Source organism: Acartia tonsa, chromosome 7, assembly GCF_053477335.1.
Source record: "Acartia tonsa isolate MP-2025a chromosome 7, ASM5347733v1, whole genome shotgun sequence".
NCBI classification, from domain to species: Eukaryota; Metazoa; Arthropoda; class Copepoda; order Calanoida; family Acartiidae; genus Acartia; species Acartia tonsa.
This window is the reverse complement of record NC_137266.1, coordinates 49,132,678-49,152,712: the sequence shown is the minus strand read 5'-3', so window position 1 is coordinate 49,152,712 and position 20,035 is coordinate 49,132,678. Positions and strand designations below refer to the sequence as shown.

General features: G+C 31.7%; 1 protein-coding gene across 1 annotated transcript in view; it reads left to right on the top strand.

Annotated features, from left to right (window-relative positions):
* The window catches only part of LOC145324595 (uncharacterized), a 117,620-nt gene that overhangs the window by 61,544 nt on the left and 36,041 nt on the right, over positions 1 to 20,035 (top strand). The window contains exons 8-10 of the mRNA XM_080167177.1: positions 1,002 to 1,419; positions 5,255 to 5,343; positions 6,360 to 6,426. Coding sequence (XP_080023303.1) covers positions 1,002 to 1,419; positions 5,255 to 5,343; positions 6,360 to 6,426 — 574 coding nt within the window. The remainder of the gene's footprint in view (positions 1 to 1,001; positions 1,420 to 5,254; positions 5,344 to 6,359; positions 6,427 to 20,035) is intronic.

The window sequence follows — 20,035 nt, the reverse complement described above, 5'->3', positions numbered from 1 at the left end:
TATATTGTTTGAGCCCAGAATAATTCAAATTTTAGTGCGTTTTCCTTGCTTTATTTAAAAAATTGAAGCAATACATTTTGTAAAGTATTGTTGTAAGAGTTATTGCAAATATTAATGGGGCATATAAAGGTCTATGACCCCCCTTCCCTCCTCCCCCCCCCCCTCTTTAAATTTTTTAGGCAGCTTAGTATGGGAAAAGGTACAGATATTTGGAAAAGTGGAAAAAATGTTCTTTTTTAAGTTTGTAGTTCAAATTTTATTAGTAAAGGAGTTTAAACGGTAGATTTTAGTAGTAATATTTAATGTTAAATAATGTATCTTATAAAATTGTTTGTAGACCTAATTCTTTATGTCTCAATGTGCCAACATACCCCCTAACATCATATGAATAAATATTAGTTATTAATCTACAGAATAACTGTCCCTAACGAAAGCATTGTTATGTAGACAAATAGATTTATGTGTGTAACGCTTTAAGAAAAAAGATGAATTTCAAAAAGCCTTTGTTTTCTTAATCTAGTCTGTAAATGCTAAGCATCTCTTGAAGTTATATTTTCCCTAGCATCTAGGGGCTCTTATATAGGTATTAGGGATATGGAACAGCGGAAAAATAGCTTAAAACCATACCCAGACTAAATTATAAAGATAAAAAAACCTAGACCATCTCTTGACCTATAAGAAGCTTCACTATAAAATGAGAACAATATCGGTTCAGCGGTTAGCGAGATCCTTCGCTACAGACAAAAAAGCTTACTGCTTTATATTAATAGAATATATTTAGAATATTTTTTTAAATTTTATATTGAACATTATTAGCTTAAATGTCTGGAACCAACCAATCAAATTTTCGGAAAAGTACCCAACGTTTTTGGAGCCATTGCATAAGATAACGTGGCTATAAAACGTTTTGTTTCAGTGTATTTTACAGTCCATTGCCATTACTATACCCTCCATGATACAAAGTAAAGCATTGCAATTTTATAATATTAAATTATTTTTAGGCCAGCATCAGCGAGCAGTTTAACAGAGGGGAGTACAACGTCAACGCTGAACCCCCCGACTCCCAACCCCACCTCCCCGCACTCCCAAGGGGGCGCCGGCACCCCCCACTACACACTCCTCTCATCCGTCGAGGCCAGCCGCAGTAAATCCGGCCGCGCGACGTCCTTAGAAGGCTCAGAATCGTCCGACCGCTCGCAGCGGTCGGATTCCGCGGACGCCAACATGTCGGGAATGAGCGGCGATTGCGGGCAAGTTGCCGCTATTTCCTCGACGGATACTTCAACGCCGGAAACGCTGAGCGGTTTGGCGGATGTGTTTAAGCCTCCGTCGGATATTGGGCTGGGTTCGCCGACGCATATTGGCAGCGGTGGTGGACAGATGGGGATGGGGGCAAATTCTATGCCTGCCGATACACAGGTAAGATTTGTTTTAGTCCTTCCTAATTAGCAAAATTAAAAAACAGCTGCTATATTATTTACTAGCGGCTACCAAACCCTAAAAAAAACTTCCCAGGGCCTGTGAGAAGCTATCCTGTAAATGAGAACCATATCTGTTGAGCGTTTGGCGAGCTCCTTCGGTACAGACAGACAGATATCCTATTACTTTATTATAAGCATATGATAGAAATAGTAAAATGAAGGAGGCAGGAGTAGAAGGACAAAAATTTTAAAAAACCTTTCTGTGATTAAAATTTCTGGTTAGCGAGCACAAATATTAAATGGACATAAATTTAAAGGGTAAAATAAAAGAAACCCTTAGCTGCACTTTCATAACAGGGATAAGGGTTCTTGAAAACAAAGTTTAGATCAGAATATTATTGTTAATAAAATCATACTCTACTACTTAATTAAAGTTATCACTAGGGGCTTCTCCTTAACTGGTGAAGAGGGGATTTTTACCACCTTTCCCCTATCTCACCACCTGAAATACCTTAGGGCCAGTAGGTATAATCTCTGAGAAGCACAAACTTATTGGTTCAGCGGTTACAAAGACCTGAACTTTAATTTGACAGACAGACATTATACTACTTTGCATCATAGATTTAAACATCTTCTATTTAGCTTTTTTTTGTAGAGTAATAGTCCTTTATCCCTAACAGAAAAGAATGGTAGATACCTTATTTCCTGTTTAAGCTTTCCCCCCCTTTTCTTTCTAATCAGAGATGTTGGGGGTGCTTTATTTTTAAGTGTACAGAAGACTAATATAAAGCTTGTCTATAAGGAGATCAAAATCGGTTCAGTGTTTTTTGAGATCTTAAGGGACAGATAGACACAAACAGATCACAATGCTCAGTTAGGACTTCAAGACAAAATTATTACAATCAAAAGGTTGGATGTTTGGCCACGTAATCTTGCACTTAATTTTAAATGCTTTGTGTATCCCTTCCTTTTCAGATTAACTAAGTTACCCCCCTATCCCCCTATCCCTGTTTTCATCCTGGTTTCATATTTTGAACAACATTTGCCATTTTATTTGCCAATTTTCCTTGCAAAATCCATGCAAGGACAATATACACAAAGTTGAGAACCATTCCTTTATTTCTCTCTCTATTTTTTCTCTTTTTAGTCTCACTTTTCTATTTTACCTAGGGCTGCTTATTACACTAGTCCCCAATGTTTTCTTATGCGTTGGCTTAACACCTTTGGGGACTCGAAATGAATTTTAGCGGTTGGTTCATAAAGTCGGGTGTCCAACGTTTCAACCACTAATTGTAATATAAATAAGGACAATTTTGTGATTTATCATCGGGTCTGTACATCAATTTATCGGCCATTGTCTTATCCCTTTAGATCCCCGATTTTGTCATAGTTTTTCTTTATCCCCTTTTTTTCTCCATTTTTCACCCTTTTCTCCCTTTTTCTCCTTATTTTCTAACCAATGAGTACAAATCTTTAAGGAAGGATATTTTATTTGAAATCTATAGTTACCAATTTTCTTTGTTTTAAAAGATAAGAGAAATTAACTTTTATTTCTCTTTCGTTTATCTAAAGGGTTAAGACAATGGCCGATAAATTGATGTATATCTCCAACGATGATAAACAAAATTTCCCCTTGTGTTGAATATTAGCGGTTGATTTAAACTTTTGGACACTCCTCTTAATTAACCAACCCATTAAAATTCAATAAAAGTCCCCAAAGTTATTAAGCCAATGAATTAGATTTGGTACTAGTGTAATCAACAGTCCAATGTCCCCTTCCTCCATGGTCAATATTTCTTATTTTTATTCTTTTTGCTGGGTTCTGTTTTTGTTTTCGTATGTTTAGTAAGTCATAGGGAAGCTTTGTTGGAATTTTGGGCATGTTTTAGGCTATTCTTTATAGATAACAATCGTCAAACTATAATCCAATCTCTCAAAAACTAAAAAAAGATTAAAGTAAAGTACTATAAATCTTTGTATTAATTTCGGGCAGGTTTTAAGCTATTTTGTAAAAGAAAATAAATATGAAGTCCAAAACTGCAAAAAAAGTACCTAGCATTTTAAAATATTTCTTTGCCGTTTTATTTCTTTCGTCATGAAAAATAAAAAATAACTAGAAAGTATAAGAATTTTGATTGATAGATGATCGCTATCAAAATATCGGATATCAGTTTCTCAAAATGTTGGCAAAAAATTGGCAAGGGTTTTTGCAATTTCATTTTCACCAAGTCAGCATAGTATAGATATTATGTCACAGGATAGGGAAACATTTTAACTAAAACTACGCCCCATCTAGGCATCTAGAAGCATCTAGGACCACTTAAGGTGAGGGGAGGGGAAAAGTCGACCTCGCCCTCATTTAAATTTAAGATTTTAAGAGAGTGTTCTCATTTTATTTCTAGGGTGAAGATATCCTTCCCCAAAATTGTTTTAAGAAACCTTTCCTGGACCTATAAGAAGCTTCACTGTAAAGAGGAAACCATATCGGTTAGCGAGATCCTTTGGTACAGACAGGCAGACAAAGATCCTGTTACTTTAATTTAAGGATAAAGCTATTTCATTAAATAATTTAGTCTCTGTGAATGAATTTTATATCCCCTTATCCTTCCTTAATATTTTCGCCATTTGTTTTGCTGGCTAACTTTTCAACTTTCGCAATATTTTATTTGCAAAATATGGATAAGGGAAAGGTTTTCTGCAATTAAAATAAGTAATGCAATGTTTTTGTTTGTTTGTTAAAATTTACATAAAGAATAAATCACTTTGTTTTTGCCTCATTTTAAAACAAAAATTACACAGAATTAAATGTCCTACCAAAAAATACCTATAGTTCTATTTTTATCAAAATTATCTTCTTTTTTTAAATATACCTACAATAAGATACAGTAAAACTAGTAGATTTTTCCATGCAAAAGAGATTTTTTCTTTTAAATTAATCATTAGAAAATGTTCCAAAATGATTACAATAGCTGAATATATGTCACCAATTCGCTGTGCAAAATTTTTGCCATATTTATTTGCAGAGTTTACAGTTTAACACTGCAAATACAATAATAATAATATGGAGTCCTTCAAAATATGTAAAAATAAGCAGGGATCTAAAAGGATAAGACAATGGCCAACAAATTGCTGTATATCCCCAATGATGATACACAAAATTATTACTTCTATATATTACAATGAGTGGTTGAAACGTTTGGAAATTCTACTTAATGAAACAACCAATCACAATTCATTATAAGTCTCCAGAGTTATTAAGCCAACGGATAAGAAAAGACTTTGGTGACTAGTGTTATAAAAAGCCCATTGTCCCCTCCCTCCCTGTAAATAAGGATTTAAGGACAATAACGTTTATAATACCTAAGCGAAACAATGGCCCGTTTCCAAAAAGATGTTATTGAACAATTACATCAAAAACATTAAAATGTTTAAAGTAATACATGCAGAAATAGGAGCTTTTTAGAACACTATATTCGCTTTTTAAAAGATACATTTTTAGATATATTGTAGTTATTTTTAAGAACTACTTAATATTTAATAGTCCCTTTTTTTCTTTTACAGTTAAACTACTTTTCAAGGCAATAATAATATTATTCTTATTATGCTTTTTTACTTAAAAAGTTTAATTTGCTTTAAAACTAAAATTTTCCGTGTTTTTTATTGTTTGTTAGGTCTATAGGACTATAGCTAGAAAAACTTTGATATGAAAATTAAATAGCCTATAGATATCTTCAATAAATGGAGAACTTTATAAACTAGGATTTAGAGCACGCTCTTGAACAATAAGAAGCAGAAAAAATAATAATCAAATAATAATGATTTAAATTTTGAAGGAGAAACCCGCGAAAAAGAAGAGAAAACGCTGTGGTGACTGTATTGGCTGTGCCAGGAAGGATAATTGCGGAGATTGTGCTCCTTGCAGGTAGATAGATAGATAGATAGATAGATGTTGTGGTGACTGTATTGGCTGTGCCAGGAAGGATAATTGTGGAGATTGTGCGCCTTGCAGGTAGACATAGATAGACAGACAGACAGACAGACAGACAGACAGACAGACAGACAGACAGACAGACAGACAGACAGACAGACAGACAGACAGACAGACAGACAGACAGACAGACAGACAGACAGATAGATAGATAGATAGACAGATGTTGTGGTGACTGTATTGGCTGTGCTAGGAAGGATAATTGTGGAGATTGTGCGCCTTGCAGGTAGACATAGATAGACAGATAGATAGATAGATAGATAGATAGATAGATAGATAGATAGATAGATAGATAGATAGATAGATAGATAGATAGATAGATAGATAGATAGATAGATAGATAGATAGATAGATAGATAGATAGATAGATAAATAGATAGATAGATAGATAGATAGATAGATAGATAGATAGATAGATAGATAGATAGATAGATAGATAGATAGATAGATAGATAGATAGATAGATAGATATTGTGCTCCTTGCAGGTAGATAGATAGATAAATAGATAGACAGATAGATAGATAGATGGACAGGACAGGAATATTTAGATAGATTGACAGACAAACCTATAGACTGATAGACAAATTTACAGTCAGTTTTATTATCAGATAGAGAAACATATTGACAGACAGAGGGCAGTCAGTTGAACAGACATATAGACAGACAGACGGCAATCAGTTTGATAGTGAAATTGACAGACAGACAGATTGACAGACAGATAGACAAGCTTTTTGCGACAGACATTCAGATGGATTAATATGTGGAATAACACACATAGACTAACAGATTGTCTGTAATACAAACAGACAAAGAACAATCAGAAAATTTATGTACTTACACACAGACAGCTCAGATAGAAGAATGATAGAAATAATATGTTAAAATAGAGTAAAATACTCTTTTTATAAACACAAATAAAACAAAGAAAAAACTTTTTTCTAACTTTTAGAAATAACAAGAGCCATCAGATTTGCAAGATGCGACGTTGCGAAGCTTTAACTGAGAAGAAAGTTAAGGTAGGCCATTCATTTCAATTTTATTTGCAATTTTTTTTTAAAAGCAAAGCTTTTTATATTTTATATCGATTTTGAAATTTGGGGTGTTAAGCTATTTCGATGCCTACTGACTTTTTATTTAGTATATATAAATGTTGAAATAAAGTAGCTTGAGTTTTCTACTGGGGTTAGTAGTAGTTGAGACATGTATTATTTTGATATTATGCTAATTTAGTATAATCATACATATATCTTGATTTTTGGTGATGCGATTCCCAAATCAATTAGACATATTGATCTAATTAAACGGAGCTTCTCTTTAAGTTCATAATGTAAATGTGTCCTCAATAAAGAATTTCCACTCTAGAATTGTAAATGTTGGTTGTCCGCCTGACTATTTTCTTTGGCTCCCCTTTTATTGATGTTGTCATCCTTGTATGTAAAGAGTTTTAAAGGAAATGTAAATTTTGTGTATTTAATTAAACGATGTAACAAAACACATATAAAAGATTTGTCTTTGAAATACAAACCATGTGTGATGGTCATCTATTAACTTTACTTTTTTGTCCGCTCAAATAACTGTAGTTTTATTCAGGAATCTAAAAGGATAAGACAATGGCCGATAAATTGATTCATGTTACCAATGATTATGCACAAAACTACCTTTTCTGTAAATTACAATTGGTAGTAAAACGTATGGATACTTTATGAACCAACCAATCAAAATTGAGTTCAATTCCCCAAAGTTGTTAAGCAAACAAATGAGAAAGCGTTTTTATATGTATATAAAACTATGAGGGCTTGATTTACTAATGAAATTATGACTGCATGCCTTTGTCGATATAATATATATATAACGATTATAAAACATAAGAAAAAAAGGATGTATTATTACTTAGATGTAGCACCAGATGTTCGCAGCTTGCTAAAATAACGATTACCCCACCTTTACCATATTTCCTCCCCTCCAACTGTACAAGATTGTAAACTTTCCGTATGAATATCTTAAAACTAAGCTTTTAGACGAAACAAAGAAAATTTCTCCAAAAAGTAAAAAAGTATTTCCACGTTTTTGTCCTCTGATACGAGTAAAATTGCAGAAAAAGGGGTGATTCAAAATATTATAAAAAAATCTGTTTTTTTTCATATATTTATTCAAGAGATGATTTGTTTGTTAGATTGGAGCTCCAATTTTCAGTTTAAAACCTTCCAATGGCCTATAAAAGCTTATCCAATCGGTCCAGTAATTAGCTACAGATAGACACACATTCGCACATATACATACTAGATTTGAAGGACCCCTTTCAAAGGTTGTAAAACTTGGGGACTAATCTGTTATCTAAATCGCTTTTCAAGGAAGTTCACAAAATTTTACTCCTTTTAGCTAAAAAAAAAAGAGGTTTGACAGCCGCTGCTGTTTTGGACTGCGGATGCGGTTGGTTGCGCGGTGGTTTAGAAAATTTTCAAACAGATCTGGATCTTTAAATCATTTCAATGTTGCGCCAAATCGGGATAAGCCAACTTTCCACCAATGAGAGCACAGCATTTTACGAAATGCCGCGCTGTGATTGGCTAAAATTAGGCGCACCCCGATTTGGCGCACCATTGAAATGATTTAAAGATCCAGCTCAGATCTACGGCTGTAAATTGTCATAAAATTCATGCTTGATATTTTTTGCGATTGTCGATCCTTAATTTTATCTAAAATTACTTTTAAATATTCAACAAATTAACGTGATCTTCAAATAACATTTATTATCTTAAAAAAGGACCTTTTTTAAGCGGCGCAGATGATGTACAATAATGTATTAGTCCTTTTATAGTAAGTTTTTAATCATTCCCTATGTCTAAAAGTTACCTAGGACAGAATTGTGTACTTTTTCTTTTGAGGGGACTATTAATATCCTTACACATCAAATATCCTTTTATTCTACTTATATATATTTACTCTTTTTTAAAGGGTTCTTAAAAAGGCTTTAAATACTTTTTTTTCAAATCCTAACAATTAGGTACATACAAATCTTGTTTTAACAACATAACCCTTTGAACAAAAAATTGTTGAAATTGAGTAAAATTTCCTTAAAAAATTACTTGTTTTACGCTTTGAAACGGAAGTGCCGTGTCCAAATGAATTATACAGAAGCAACAAGTTTGCTTGGGATGCAGATTAGTATTCTAAAATACTATTTTAAAAGCTTTTAAACTTGTCGTGTAAAGTTTATTTATCTTAAAAATTGGTTAGAGCTATCGAAGAGGTTAATAATATTACAGAAGATAGGTAGATATATTATAGTGTTAGGATATGTTCACTTAAGCAAAACAGATTGTTATATAGATTTTTATTGTCTAACCCTGAAAGTTTTTATTTCTGGTCATCCCTTAAAATAGTTAAAATTATTGAGTTTTAATAATAGTTAGGAATTATTACTTTAGCTTAATATACGAAAATTTCCATTAATTTATAGATTAGTATTGTATGGGGGTAAAATGTTCTTTTTTAAAGTATGTTTTATAGAAAATGGAAAAATGATATTTTTAGTTGCATTGTAAAATAGCCTTATCCTTTAAAAAAATTAAAGGATAAAAAAGAACAAAAAACAGAAAGGTTTCCTTTTTAAAGAAAGAATAAGCACATTAAAAAGTGAACTTTTTTGTATACTTCTTTAACTATCTATTGGTCACTATTGGTGACTTCGTCCCTAGCAACTAATGGTGTTGCCCTTATAGGGGGTGGTTATGTCAGTAACTCTAAATAGGGGGTTGTTCTACTACAATCTCCACAGAATATCGTCAATCCTGTCGTTTACGAGGATTAACAGGACTAAATGGGGATTAAGTTAGAAACTAATCCTAAAATTTTAAATTGGCCTAAAAAGACGAAGTCTGATCTTTATACCCAATTATCAATATTTGTTGCTTTCGTGACCAATAGTAAGCTTTGAGGTTTAGTATGTTTTATCCTCAATGATTATAAACAAAATTATTTCTATTGTAGATTAAAAATCATTGGTTGAAAAGTTTATATATTTCTAGTTAGAAACCAACCAATCAAAAGATGGCCAAAAGATGTACAAACTGTTAACGCTATTTGTTAGTCAATGTTGCATCGACCTCGCAACCCCCCAGCCCCCCCCCCCCATCACCCTTGAACCTTTTCCTTTTAAATACAATATACATAGGATCAAATACACTGTTGCTTTTTATACAGTAAATTAAAGCATTTTTAAAATGTGAACGGTCCTTAGAATTTCTTGGATTTGATTTTAAGTTGAAAATTATACTAGATCAAAAGTGCATCCTTGTTTAAATATAACAGGAGGCTTGTCCCTCTGTAGCTTAGTATCTTGCTAACTGCTGGACCGATAAAGTTTTTTTACAATGAAGGTCCAGAGAACGTTTATGACTATTTTGAGGGAGGTTACTCCATCATCCCAAGAGAAATAACAACTGAAAAAATATAACCAACCTCCCTAAAAAGGCCTCTAAAGGCATAAAGCTCAAGTATATTATATTATACCTGAAAGTCCTTATAGACCTTTCTGAGTAAATTTGTTGTTTCTATTTTGTCCCTAAATAGGAACCTTTACTGTAAGGTAGCCATATAATTTCTAAAATATCTAATTTATAAAATTACTGTTATTATATATTGAAGAGTGGCTAACTTTTATCAAAGATGTGCATTCGTCCAGTAAAAATATTCAGGCATTTAGAGATTTGTAAGTTTATTAAAAGTTTAATTTTGAATTAGATATTGTTTTAGCATCTAGGCGAGGAAGAGGGAAATAGAAGAGCCTAAAAACATCCCTATACACTACACAGTGGTGTACAATATCTTTAATTCTTCTGTGAGGAAAGAAATTTAACTAGGCTCTAAATTATACAACCCTGTCCCGAGACTTATGTAAAGATTCCCTAAAATGGAAAACTTTAGCGTGATCTTAATTGACAAAAAAAACCGGGTAAAGTCCTATTCTAGGCAACGCCCCTTAAGAGGCGATTCTTCGTATTTTCACAGTAGCTTTTCTTCTATTTTAGCCCCTGCGGGGGGCTCTAACCCTGCGGGGCCAAGTGACTAACCCTGCAGGGTAATGACCTAACCCAATATAACCTAACCTAAAATAACTTATCAAAAGCCATTTTAAAAATACGACCAATTTAAGGGGCGTTGCCACAAAAAGGATTATTCCCAAAAGACCTTAAACTTATACTTTTCTTTTTTCCCTGAAAATTATTAAGGGGGGGGGGGCACATCCTTTAAATATCTAATATTATAGGATATTTAAATTTTTTCATATTTTTGCTTAAAATATATATAACCTTTGCCTTGGTTTATCATGAAGGGGGGAAATCACGAAAAAAATAAAACTTGTTGATTTTAAAATCTGTTTTTAAAGTTTTGATTTGTTGAAAAATGATATTTTCTCGAGTTAGATTTGATTTTAAGTACGCTTATCTAATTCAGAATTATTAATGCTCAGTTTTATTTATAACCAAAAGTATCGCAGTTACTCTATATCAAAGGCATGCCGTACGTCCATCCAAAAATAAATATTTATGTCCATGAATACCTAAATCAAATTCAGACTATTAAAAAGGTTTTTTTATTACTTAGTTATTATTCTACTGGCTGCTGCACCCCTATCATCTAAGAGCTCTAGATTTGGAGGGATGTTAAAGAGCAGAAATATAGGATAAAACCATACCCAAACAGATTTTTGAAAATTAATTACCCTAAAACCATCTCAGGACCCATGAAAAACTTCATAGTAAAGGTGAACCATATCGGTTCAGTGGTTCGCGAGATCCTTCGTTACTGACAAAAAAGCATTCGTCTTTATATAAAAGGATTATTACTTTTCAATTATTACACTTTTCTATATCTTACTGAACTGCGGTTTACTGTTATTTTCATATATATAAATCTTTTTTACACAAGTACATATTTAATTTTAAAATATTGTTTATAAAAATTTCACCAAAAAATGTCCAAACTATTCTCTTTGTTTTTAAAAGCGAAGCTTTTCTATAATTAGGGTCGGTCCGTACGTCCGTAACGGATAGCTTTTTTCGTTAATTTAGACATGTTAGAATTGTCCTATCGATTTCAAATTTTGCATGGTGATTCCTTTAGTAGTTAGGTACGATTTAGAAAGCGTAGCAACTCTATAATCATTACCAAAATGTCCGTACGTCCATTTTAAACATGTTGATTTTTTAACTTTTTTAAATAGCTTTTTTCGTTAATTTAGGCATGTTATAATTGTCCTATCGATTTAAAATTTTGCATGGTGATTCCTGTAATAGTTAGGTACGATTTAGAAAGCGTAGCAACTCTATAATCATTACCAAAATGTCCGTACGTCCATTTTAAACATGTTGATTTTTTTACTTTTTTAAATAGCTTTTTTCGTTAATTTAGGCATGTTATAATTGTCCTATCGATTTCAAATTTTGCATGGTGATTCCTGTAATAGTTAGGTACGAGTTAGAAAGCGTAGCAACTCTATAATCATTACCAGAATGTCCGTACGTCCATTTTAAACATGTTGATTTTTATACATTTTTAACAACAAATTTGTATGTGACCTAATTATCTGATTGGCCTGATTTTTGGTATACTGATTCCTAGGACAACAAAGTACAATATTAAAAGCGAAGCAACTCTATAATCAAGTCCTAAAAATGTAAGTATGTCCATAATCATTATCCTGTATCAAGCAGTTTTTCAACAAATTTACTTACAATTTTGCTTTGACTCTTATACATTCGCATTCTGATTATTCAGTTCTGACATTATACAAGTCTTAATGTCCGTTTGTCCTTCCATTTCAGAGCTTCGCTTTTATGGATGTTGTCATCCTTGTTCCATTTCCTGTATTATCGGCATTTTTTTCAATATTTGCTGTTTTTCAGCGGTCTTTTTGTTATTATAGTAAACTTATGTCGTTTAGACCGATTTTTATTTTGATTTTACTTTCCCTGAAAGTGCCTATCGAGCATTGACCCCCCCCCCCTATTTTTAACATAAATTGAAAATAAGGAGATAATGGGGTAGTTTTTCAGCTTACTTTTTGTTATTCTAGTAAACTAATGTGGTTTAAACTGATTTTTTAATCTGGTGCTTTCCCTCAAAGGTATGATCGAGCATTAAATCCCTCCCTCCATAATTTTTAAGTTAATTGATTGAATATAAGGGACTGGTAGTATTTTTTCTTATTTCTAACATCTTTAGGGGGCAACCCTGCCGGATTACCCATAAGCAATATAACCTAACCAGAACTACGTTTTTGTTCTACATGTTTTTTTTTACCAAGACAAAAACGTTTCAATAGATTCTAAATGCATATAAATTACTGAATATGTAACAAAAATTTACTGTATCAGAGTTTATTTTTCTCTTTTAATAAAAGATACGTGTTTAGCTTTTTATGTATTACTAAGCTGCAAAATTGTTTTTCTCAGGATCTTTACAAATTTTAGTCAACTCTGTTTAATTCTAATGTTTTCATATTTATTTATTGAAAAGAAACATTTTTATTATCATTGTTGTATTAAATCAATTTTATTTATGAATTGTTTTCTTTCAAATTTATCAAAATTATTAAATTATCATTTTAGTAGCAAAGCAGCTCTATACATATGACTTTTCTGTATGTTAGTCTGTTTGTAATGCAGTTGTTGTTTGTTATTTAAACCATACACACCTGTCACACCTGAATTCATTTAGTCACATTGTAGAGATGCTTCGCATTTATTAATATTAAAATTGTAATTATGTTACATTTGTGGGTTTGTATTGTGTTAATGGATACACTATTACTTGGATCTTACGTCAGATTTTCATGCTCTCACACAGTTGGCTAAAACACCCAGTTTACCCATCCCCTCTCCTCCTACTGGATGAACTAACTGACCAATAAACGATTTCCATGTTAGCAAGCTAAATTGACGACAATTATTCCCCTGTTATAATATCCATGAATTTCCTACATCCAATATTGTGTTTAATAAACCACATTAGACCTAATGGTATTCCTACAAAAATTATAGAAATAAACGAATTAATTTATCTATCTATCTAACATATAAGCAAAAAAACGCATCGTAATAATATTCGATTCTTGAAGGGATAAGACATTGGGTGATAAGTTGATGTACGTCCCCAATGATAACACACAAAATTACCCATTCTGTAGATTAAAATGACGGGTTGAAACATAAGAACACACAATATATTGAACTAACCAATCAAAATTTACTAAAGTCCCCAAAGTTGTTCAGCCAACAAATAAGAAATATTTGTAGAACGCCTCATGATAAAGCTGAAGAAATAAACAAAGAGCTGGAAAAGTTGCTCTCCATCCATACAAATTACTAAATTATAATAATATTCTACACAACTTGGGTAATAACAAATACATTACACATCAGAAAAATTAGGGATCTTAAGGGATAAGACAATGGACTTTAAATTGATGTTAACTCCAATGATGACTGTTTAAAACTTTGGGTACCTGTGTAATTTACAGAAAAGTAAGAATATTAGAATTACTAGAGTTGGCTCGATATAATTATCTCCCTATTGGCTAGTTTTCTATATGCATATCTATTTCTCAATAAATCTATTATCCTCACCCGGCATTACTATCTAAAAGAAAGTAAATATTTAATAATTTAAATGATTTTTAAAAGATTTTTTAAAATTATATTTTTTCTTTACATTACCATCACCAAAGGGTTAATGATGATGATTACAATTTTAGTTTAATATTTGAACACACAAAATGTCGCCACAATCGAATTCTTTTAAAACATAGTTTTCTTAAATTTATCATATTATAAATTTAAATTTTCTATTTTTATGATTAGAAATTAAATACATCAATATAAGGTAAATAGCAACATGAAATGAAAAAAATGAATTTATTTTTAATAAAGTAAAATAATGGGTCTTATCGTTCTGGGCAATGAGAGTTTATTATGGATTATTGGAGCACTATGAGTTTTAATCATATATTCCTTGGAAAACTTGAGCTCGTTTATAGACATTTATTTCCTATATAGATCTGACATGGATCTTGAAGCAATTAAGCAGGCCGTTTTGTACATGTTAAAAATTGGAAGATTTCATTAAATAAAAGTAATCGCAAATATACTTAGTAAATGAAATACATCATGTTTATGGGTAGAAATATTATTTTTATTTGATTGTTATTTGTTTCTTTTAAAGGTTAACTTCTTTATGGAATGGGTAAAAAGATTCTCTAAAAATATTTTAAAACACAAACAATTTTGTCCATAAATAGCGCAGAAATTAAGGGAGGGAGGAGACATTGGACTGTTTATTACACTAGTCCAAAAAGTTTGTGAAAAACGTCTCTTATTGTTGGCTTAACAACTTTGGGGACTTTTATTGAATTTTGATTGGTTGGTTCTTTAAGTTGCATGTACAAACGTGTTAACCACTGATTATAATCTACAGATTGGGTAATTTTGTGTATCATCCTCGGGGATGTACACCAATTTATCGGTATTGTCTTATACGCTAATGAAAAAATTTATAGAAAATAATCTTTCATTTGATTATTTTCAGTATAAATATCTATGTTTATTGAGCATGTTTTTACAGTTTTTATACCTAGACGAATCAAATAACATTTAATTTAGGATATTAAAGGCAGAAAACAAAAATATTTAAAGGTTAATTTTTACAGCTCTGTATTGTACATACATAAATATATATATTATATTTAATCATTTATATTACTTTAGAAATTCCAAATCTAGTCGTCTTTTTTTTAGTAGCGAAGCTACTCTATAATTTTCTTTGTCTGTCCGTCCGTTATGCTATGAGAAAAATGAGATTTTCTCAGCTTCTTTTGAAGATAGACGACTAAAATATTCTCTGAAAATTCTCTGTATTAATAAGCATCAAGTTTATCATTCACTTTGTCCGTCAGTCTGTCGGTCATGCATAAAAAGACAGTAAAAGGTTTCGAGATTTCTATGAATTATTGAATTATTGCACATTTATCAACTGAACGTCTTCTTTATAATTCATTTTGTTCTTCCATGAATTTTCAGAACTTCGCTACTTATGGATGTTGTCATCCTTGTTCATTTCCTTTTCTGTGACATAAAGCTTGTTCATGAGAAATTGACATTTTTTTCCATTTATCAACATCACATCGTGAAGGTTTTTTTTTCTCATATTTAATTTTGAAATATTCCCTTTTTTACCCACGCAATCACTTAGATTCAAAATTTCTTGTCCTTTTTACCTAAAAAGTGAACTAAAAATCTTTTTATTTCAGTTTTAAATTTTTATAATTAACTTCTTATTTTAAAGCAAGTTGCTTGGCTAGTTTAATTTTTTCCCATCCTATTGTATTAAGTAAAAAAGTTTTTTGTCTGGAGCTTAAGATCTCAATAACCACTGAACCAATTGACTTCTTGAATGAAGCTTCACATAGGTCCTTGTATATTTTTAAGCTATATAACTTATTTAGGTCTTGATATGGTTTTAGGCTATATTTTAGTCTCTTTCTAATACAGAGCCCTAGATGCTAGAGTCGTTGCCGCTTGTGAATTATATACTTCAATAACATTCATATTTTAGCTTATTAGCAGACATACTTTAAAAAGGCTTTATTATATTTTAAGGCTTTTCTAGGTCTTTTTCTAAAGCAAAAGACATCTAAATTGATTAACTAATCTTGTAGTGTCTTTCAGTTATGATTTATAAAGACCATGAGGCGGTTTTATGCCATTTTTATGAAACTTTCCTCTCAAGTACCCTAGAGACTTGGGGCGAAACTTTAAGATAAATAAAAATAATTTAATCAACCTTAGCTAATATAGATTAAAACTCCATTACATTTTATAGGTTTCTCTAACATACATATAACACCTGAAAGTTAATATATTACATTATATCCTACACCTACACACAAAAGTCCCAGTTATGTCGCAGCTGTGGTGGAGTGTGGACCCTACAGAACTTCTCCTGTGATGGGTTGAATTTTTTCAGCTTGTCTTATGCAGTCAGCTCAAAATTGAAATGGGTTGAAAAAATGTATAAGAGCCCAGTGAAGCATAGAGTTGTGTGAATATTAAAACCATCAAGAAGAAATTTCCACATACCAAAACCATTCAATGAACGTCAGCTTTTGTTCTAATTCATCATTTTCAACAAAAAAAATCCTAGTTTCCCTCCTGAGAAAGTAGGGATTAAAAATCCCCCTACCCTTTCTGCAGAAGTAACCCCCTTTCATCACATTCTTCTTCTCCAGCTTGACCGACGAGGCGCAATAGTTGGCGTGAAATTTGAATCCCAGCATCTCTATAATACATATCACACTATGGGTATATCTTGGAATTTAAAACAGATTAGGTTAGAGGTTACTAATTTGTTCTTGACAGAACTCCTGATCTTTCAGTATTAATCTCTTGGCTACATCCATGCCAGGCACTAGCCATTTTTATGGATAAAGGGTTTCTTAATTGAAGCTTTGGCGTCTTGCTGTCGACGACTTGCAATTTCCTGACACTTTCCTCTTCAAATTCAAAGTCATGGTAATACTGCAAAAGAATTCAGCACTGAGAGAAGCATTGATATTTCTTTGTGGATCATGTATATAGTGTAAAAAGTGACAATAGTAAACTTCATTTACATCAAAGCAGACGGTTTTCCTCCATCTTTATTTCTGTGGAATCTTGACTACATCAATTTAAAGAACATATCTACTTGAAGAATAACATAAATGTATTTAACTACAAATCTATTATCTCATTGATAATCATAATTATTATCTCTATTATATATGTCCACCCATGCAAAGTAACATGGAGACATTATTATTTGTTTTGGTATATGTTTACCATTAACATTGTTTTCCAGTATTTAAATTAAGAAATACTGATGAATGCTATATGTATGTGCACACTATAGCCCACTGTGAGTTCGCCTAGCTCATTCCTGACCCCAGCCCCCCCTGGGTCCTATGTCGATGTGACAATTTACTAATTATTAACAATCAACAATTCACAGAGACCTTGGACTGTGGCCCTCCAACACCCAACATTCTCAATCCTCCCCCCTGCTTACTATCTACTTATCAACTCATTAAAGCTTGCTTATAATTATATCATACAGTGAAAAGTGAAAAAAAAATAAACCACCAAACAAGCTACCCAACTATCTAACAAATGAACGTGCTTATAACTAAATACCTATATAACAAGCTATGTAATACTATCTTTAACTATTAATAATGTATTAATTTAAACTGTACTAACATAACCTAAACACTAACATTTTAACAAACAATAATCATAACCTATTTACTTTGTATATTGTTTCATTTAATGAAATAAATATTCTAAATGTCAACATTAATGTGTAGTTAGTTTAATGTTTTTATTATTCTTTAAAATATTCATGTTTTTTTTATTTAAATGTATGATTTATTCCTTTAATGAAAATTGTTCTTATGTATAATTATTTTATAATGTGTGATTTGTTCCCTAAGATGAATAAATCTTTAAACAGCAGTACACACAAAAGTCTGTGTATGTGTGTATGTGTGTGTGTGTGTGGATAGTGATGTATGTCTGAACAAATTAATCCTCCCAACGCCCTTAGCCTTAGCTGTCTAAGTTGGACGGATAGATAGATGGATACTTTGTCAGAAAAAAAAGAGTTTTAATTAGACAAAAAAATCTGTCAAAATTGTGTTAAATCTGTTAAAATAAAGAAAAAAGATTATTTAAATGGAAGTCACTTTTCCTTTAAAAATCCTGTTGGGTTTCGAGATTCTATTGGACACACAACCCAGAGAGAGAGAAGGGACAATTGGCTGTTTATTACACTAGTTCCTAAAGTTTTATAATATCGTTTTCTTATTTGTTTGTTCAACAACTTTGGTGACTTTTAATGGATTTTATTGGTGTGTTTATTAAGTAAGGTGTCTAAACGTTTAAACCACTAAGTTTAATCTACAGAAGGGGTTATTTTGTGTATCATCATTGGGAATGTACATCAATTTATTGGCCATTGTCTTATCCCTTTAGATCTCTGATAATCCACCCATTTATCCATTCCTAACTCCCTGGCAAAGCAAGCAGCGAGCAGCAGCCTGACTATTTTCTTATTCCTAGACGTCTAAAAACTTTGTACTACATCACTATACAAACATACACACACACACACATACATTACACACATACACACACATACATATTACACATGGAAAATATACACAGACAGACAGACATACACCTAATATTGATCCATCCTTATATAGCACAACTAGTTGGTAGGTTCATGAACAGGGTAAAGTATTCTTATAAATAGAAATGGGTTAGAATGTAAGATTAGGTATGATGTTTTAATCGCGTTTCCAGATTAGCTGGCTCAAAAACTTTGGGTACTTTTCTTGAATCTTGATAGGTTGGTTCGAACTAGCCATGTAGCTTTAAGGGTATCCCATAATATGGGGGGGGGGGTGTTATTGCTTATCCACTGGGTAAGAATTTACCTTGATTTTCAAAAAGAATAGCTTAAAACCATCACATTTGAAGCTTCCAACATGGAGATTTCATTGGATCAGTGGTTCAGTCTAAACTGACAATCATTATGAAACCTTACTACTTTTTTATAATAGAATAATTAAGATTCAAAACAAAAATACTGAAGGCTGAACTGGTTTGTTTTTGGAGTAGATGTCTCCTTTTCTGGGTTGAGTAGAATTTTGGGACGTGGTACATTTATCATGACCCACTCAATTCAATAACAAAGTTTAATAGAAACAATTCTATTCTATTCACAAGTCTATCTATATATATGAATGTCTATCTATCTAAATGTCTACCTACCTATCTTTCTGGCTACCAACCTATCTATCTGTCTGTCTATCTATCTATCCATCTAACTATCTGTTTGGGTATCTATCTGGCTATCTATCTATCCATCTGGCTATATATCTATCTATCAATCTATCAGTCTATTAATCTTATCTATCAATCTATCTATCTATCCATCTATCCGTTTTCTATTATTTTGTGTTGGCAGATTTAAAGGAAAGTTTCTTTTCTATTTTTGTCAGCCAAAATAATATCTATTTTTTTTTTACATTTTAGCAAGATTAAACTTATAATGAAATTAAGCTAAATAAAATGACAAAATTTTGTCCCTTTCATGAGCCAAAAATCATTTATTTTCAAGTATGGCTTGGTAACCGATTAGTAATCACTGGATTTGAACCGGTTCTCCGTCAAACTTAATCATGTATAGCATCGTGTTACAGACAATTAACCAAAAATATTAAAAAATAAATAAATCTAAACAATAATACCAGTTTTGTTAATCCAAGCCTTCGGATCATCAAGTTTTCAAAACTGGTGTTAATCTTATAATTTTTCATTTTAATGTCCGTGGAAAGGTGTCTATAAAGCAATGCAATGACTAAATATTCCCGTATTATATCTTTTACAAACTGGAATGGTATAAAAGGAACACTGTTAGCTATGTAGCTGTTTAATTATTCATAATTTTTTGTCTTATTTTTGTTATAACATGTGCAAACAAAAGAAAAAAGTTTGAGTCTGATAACACAAAATATTTTCTAAA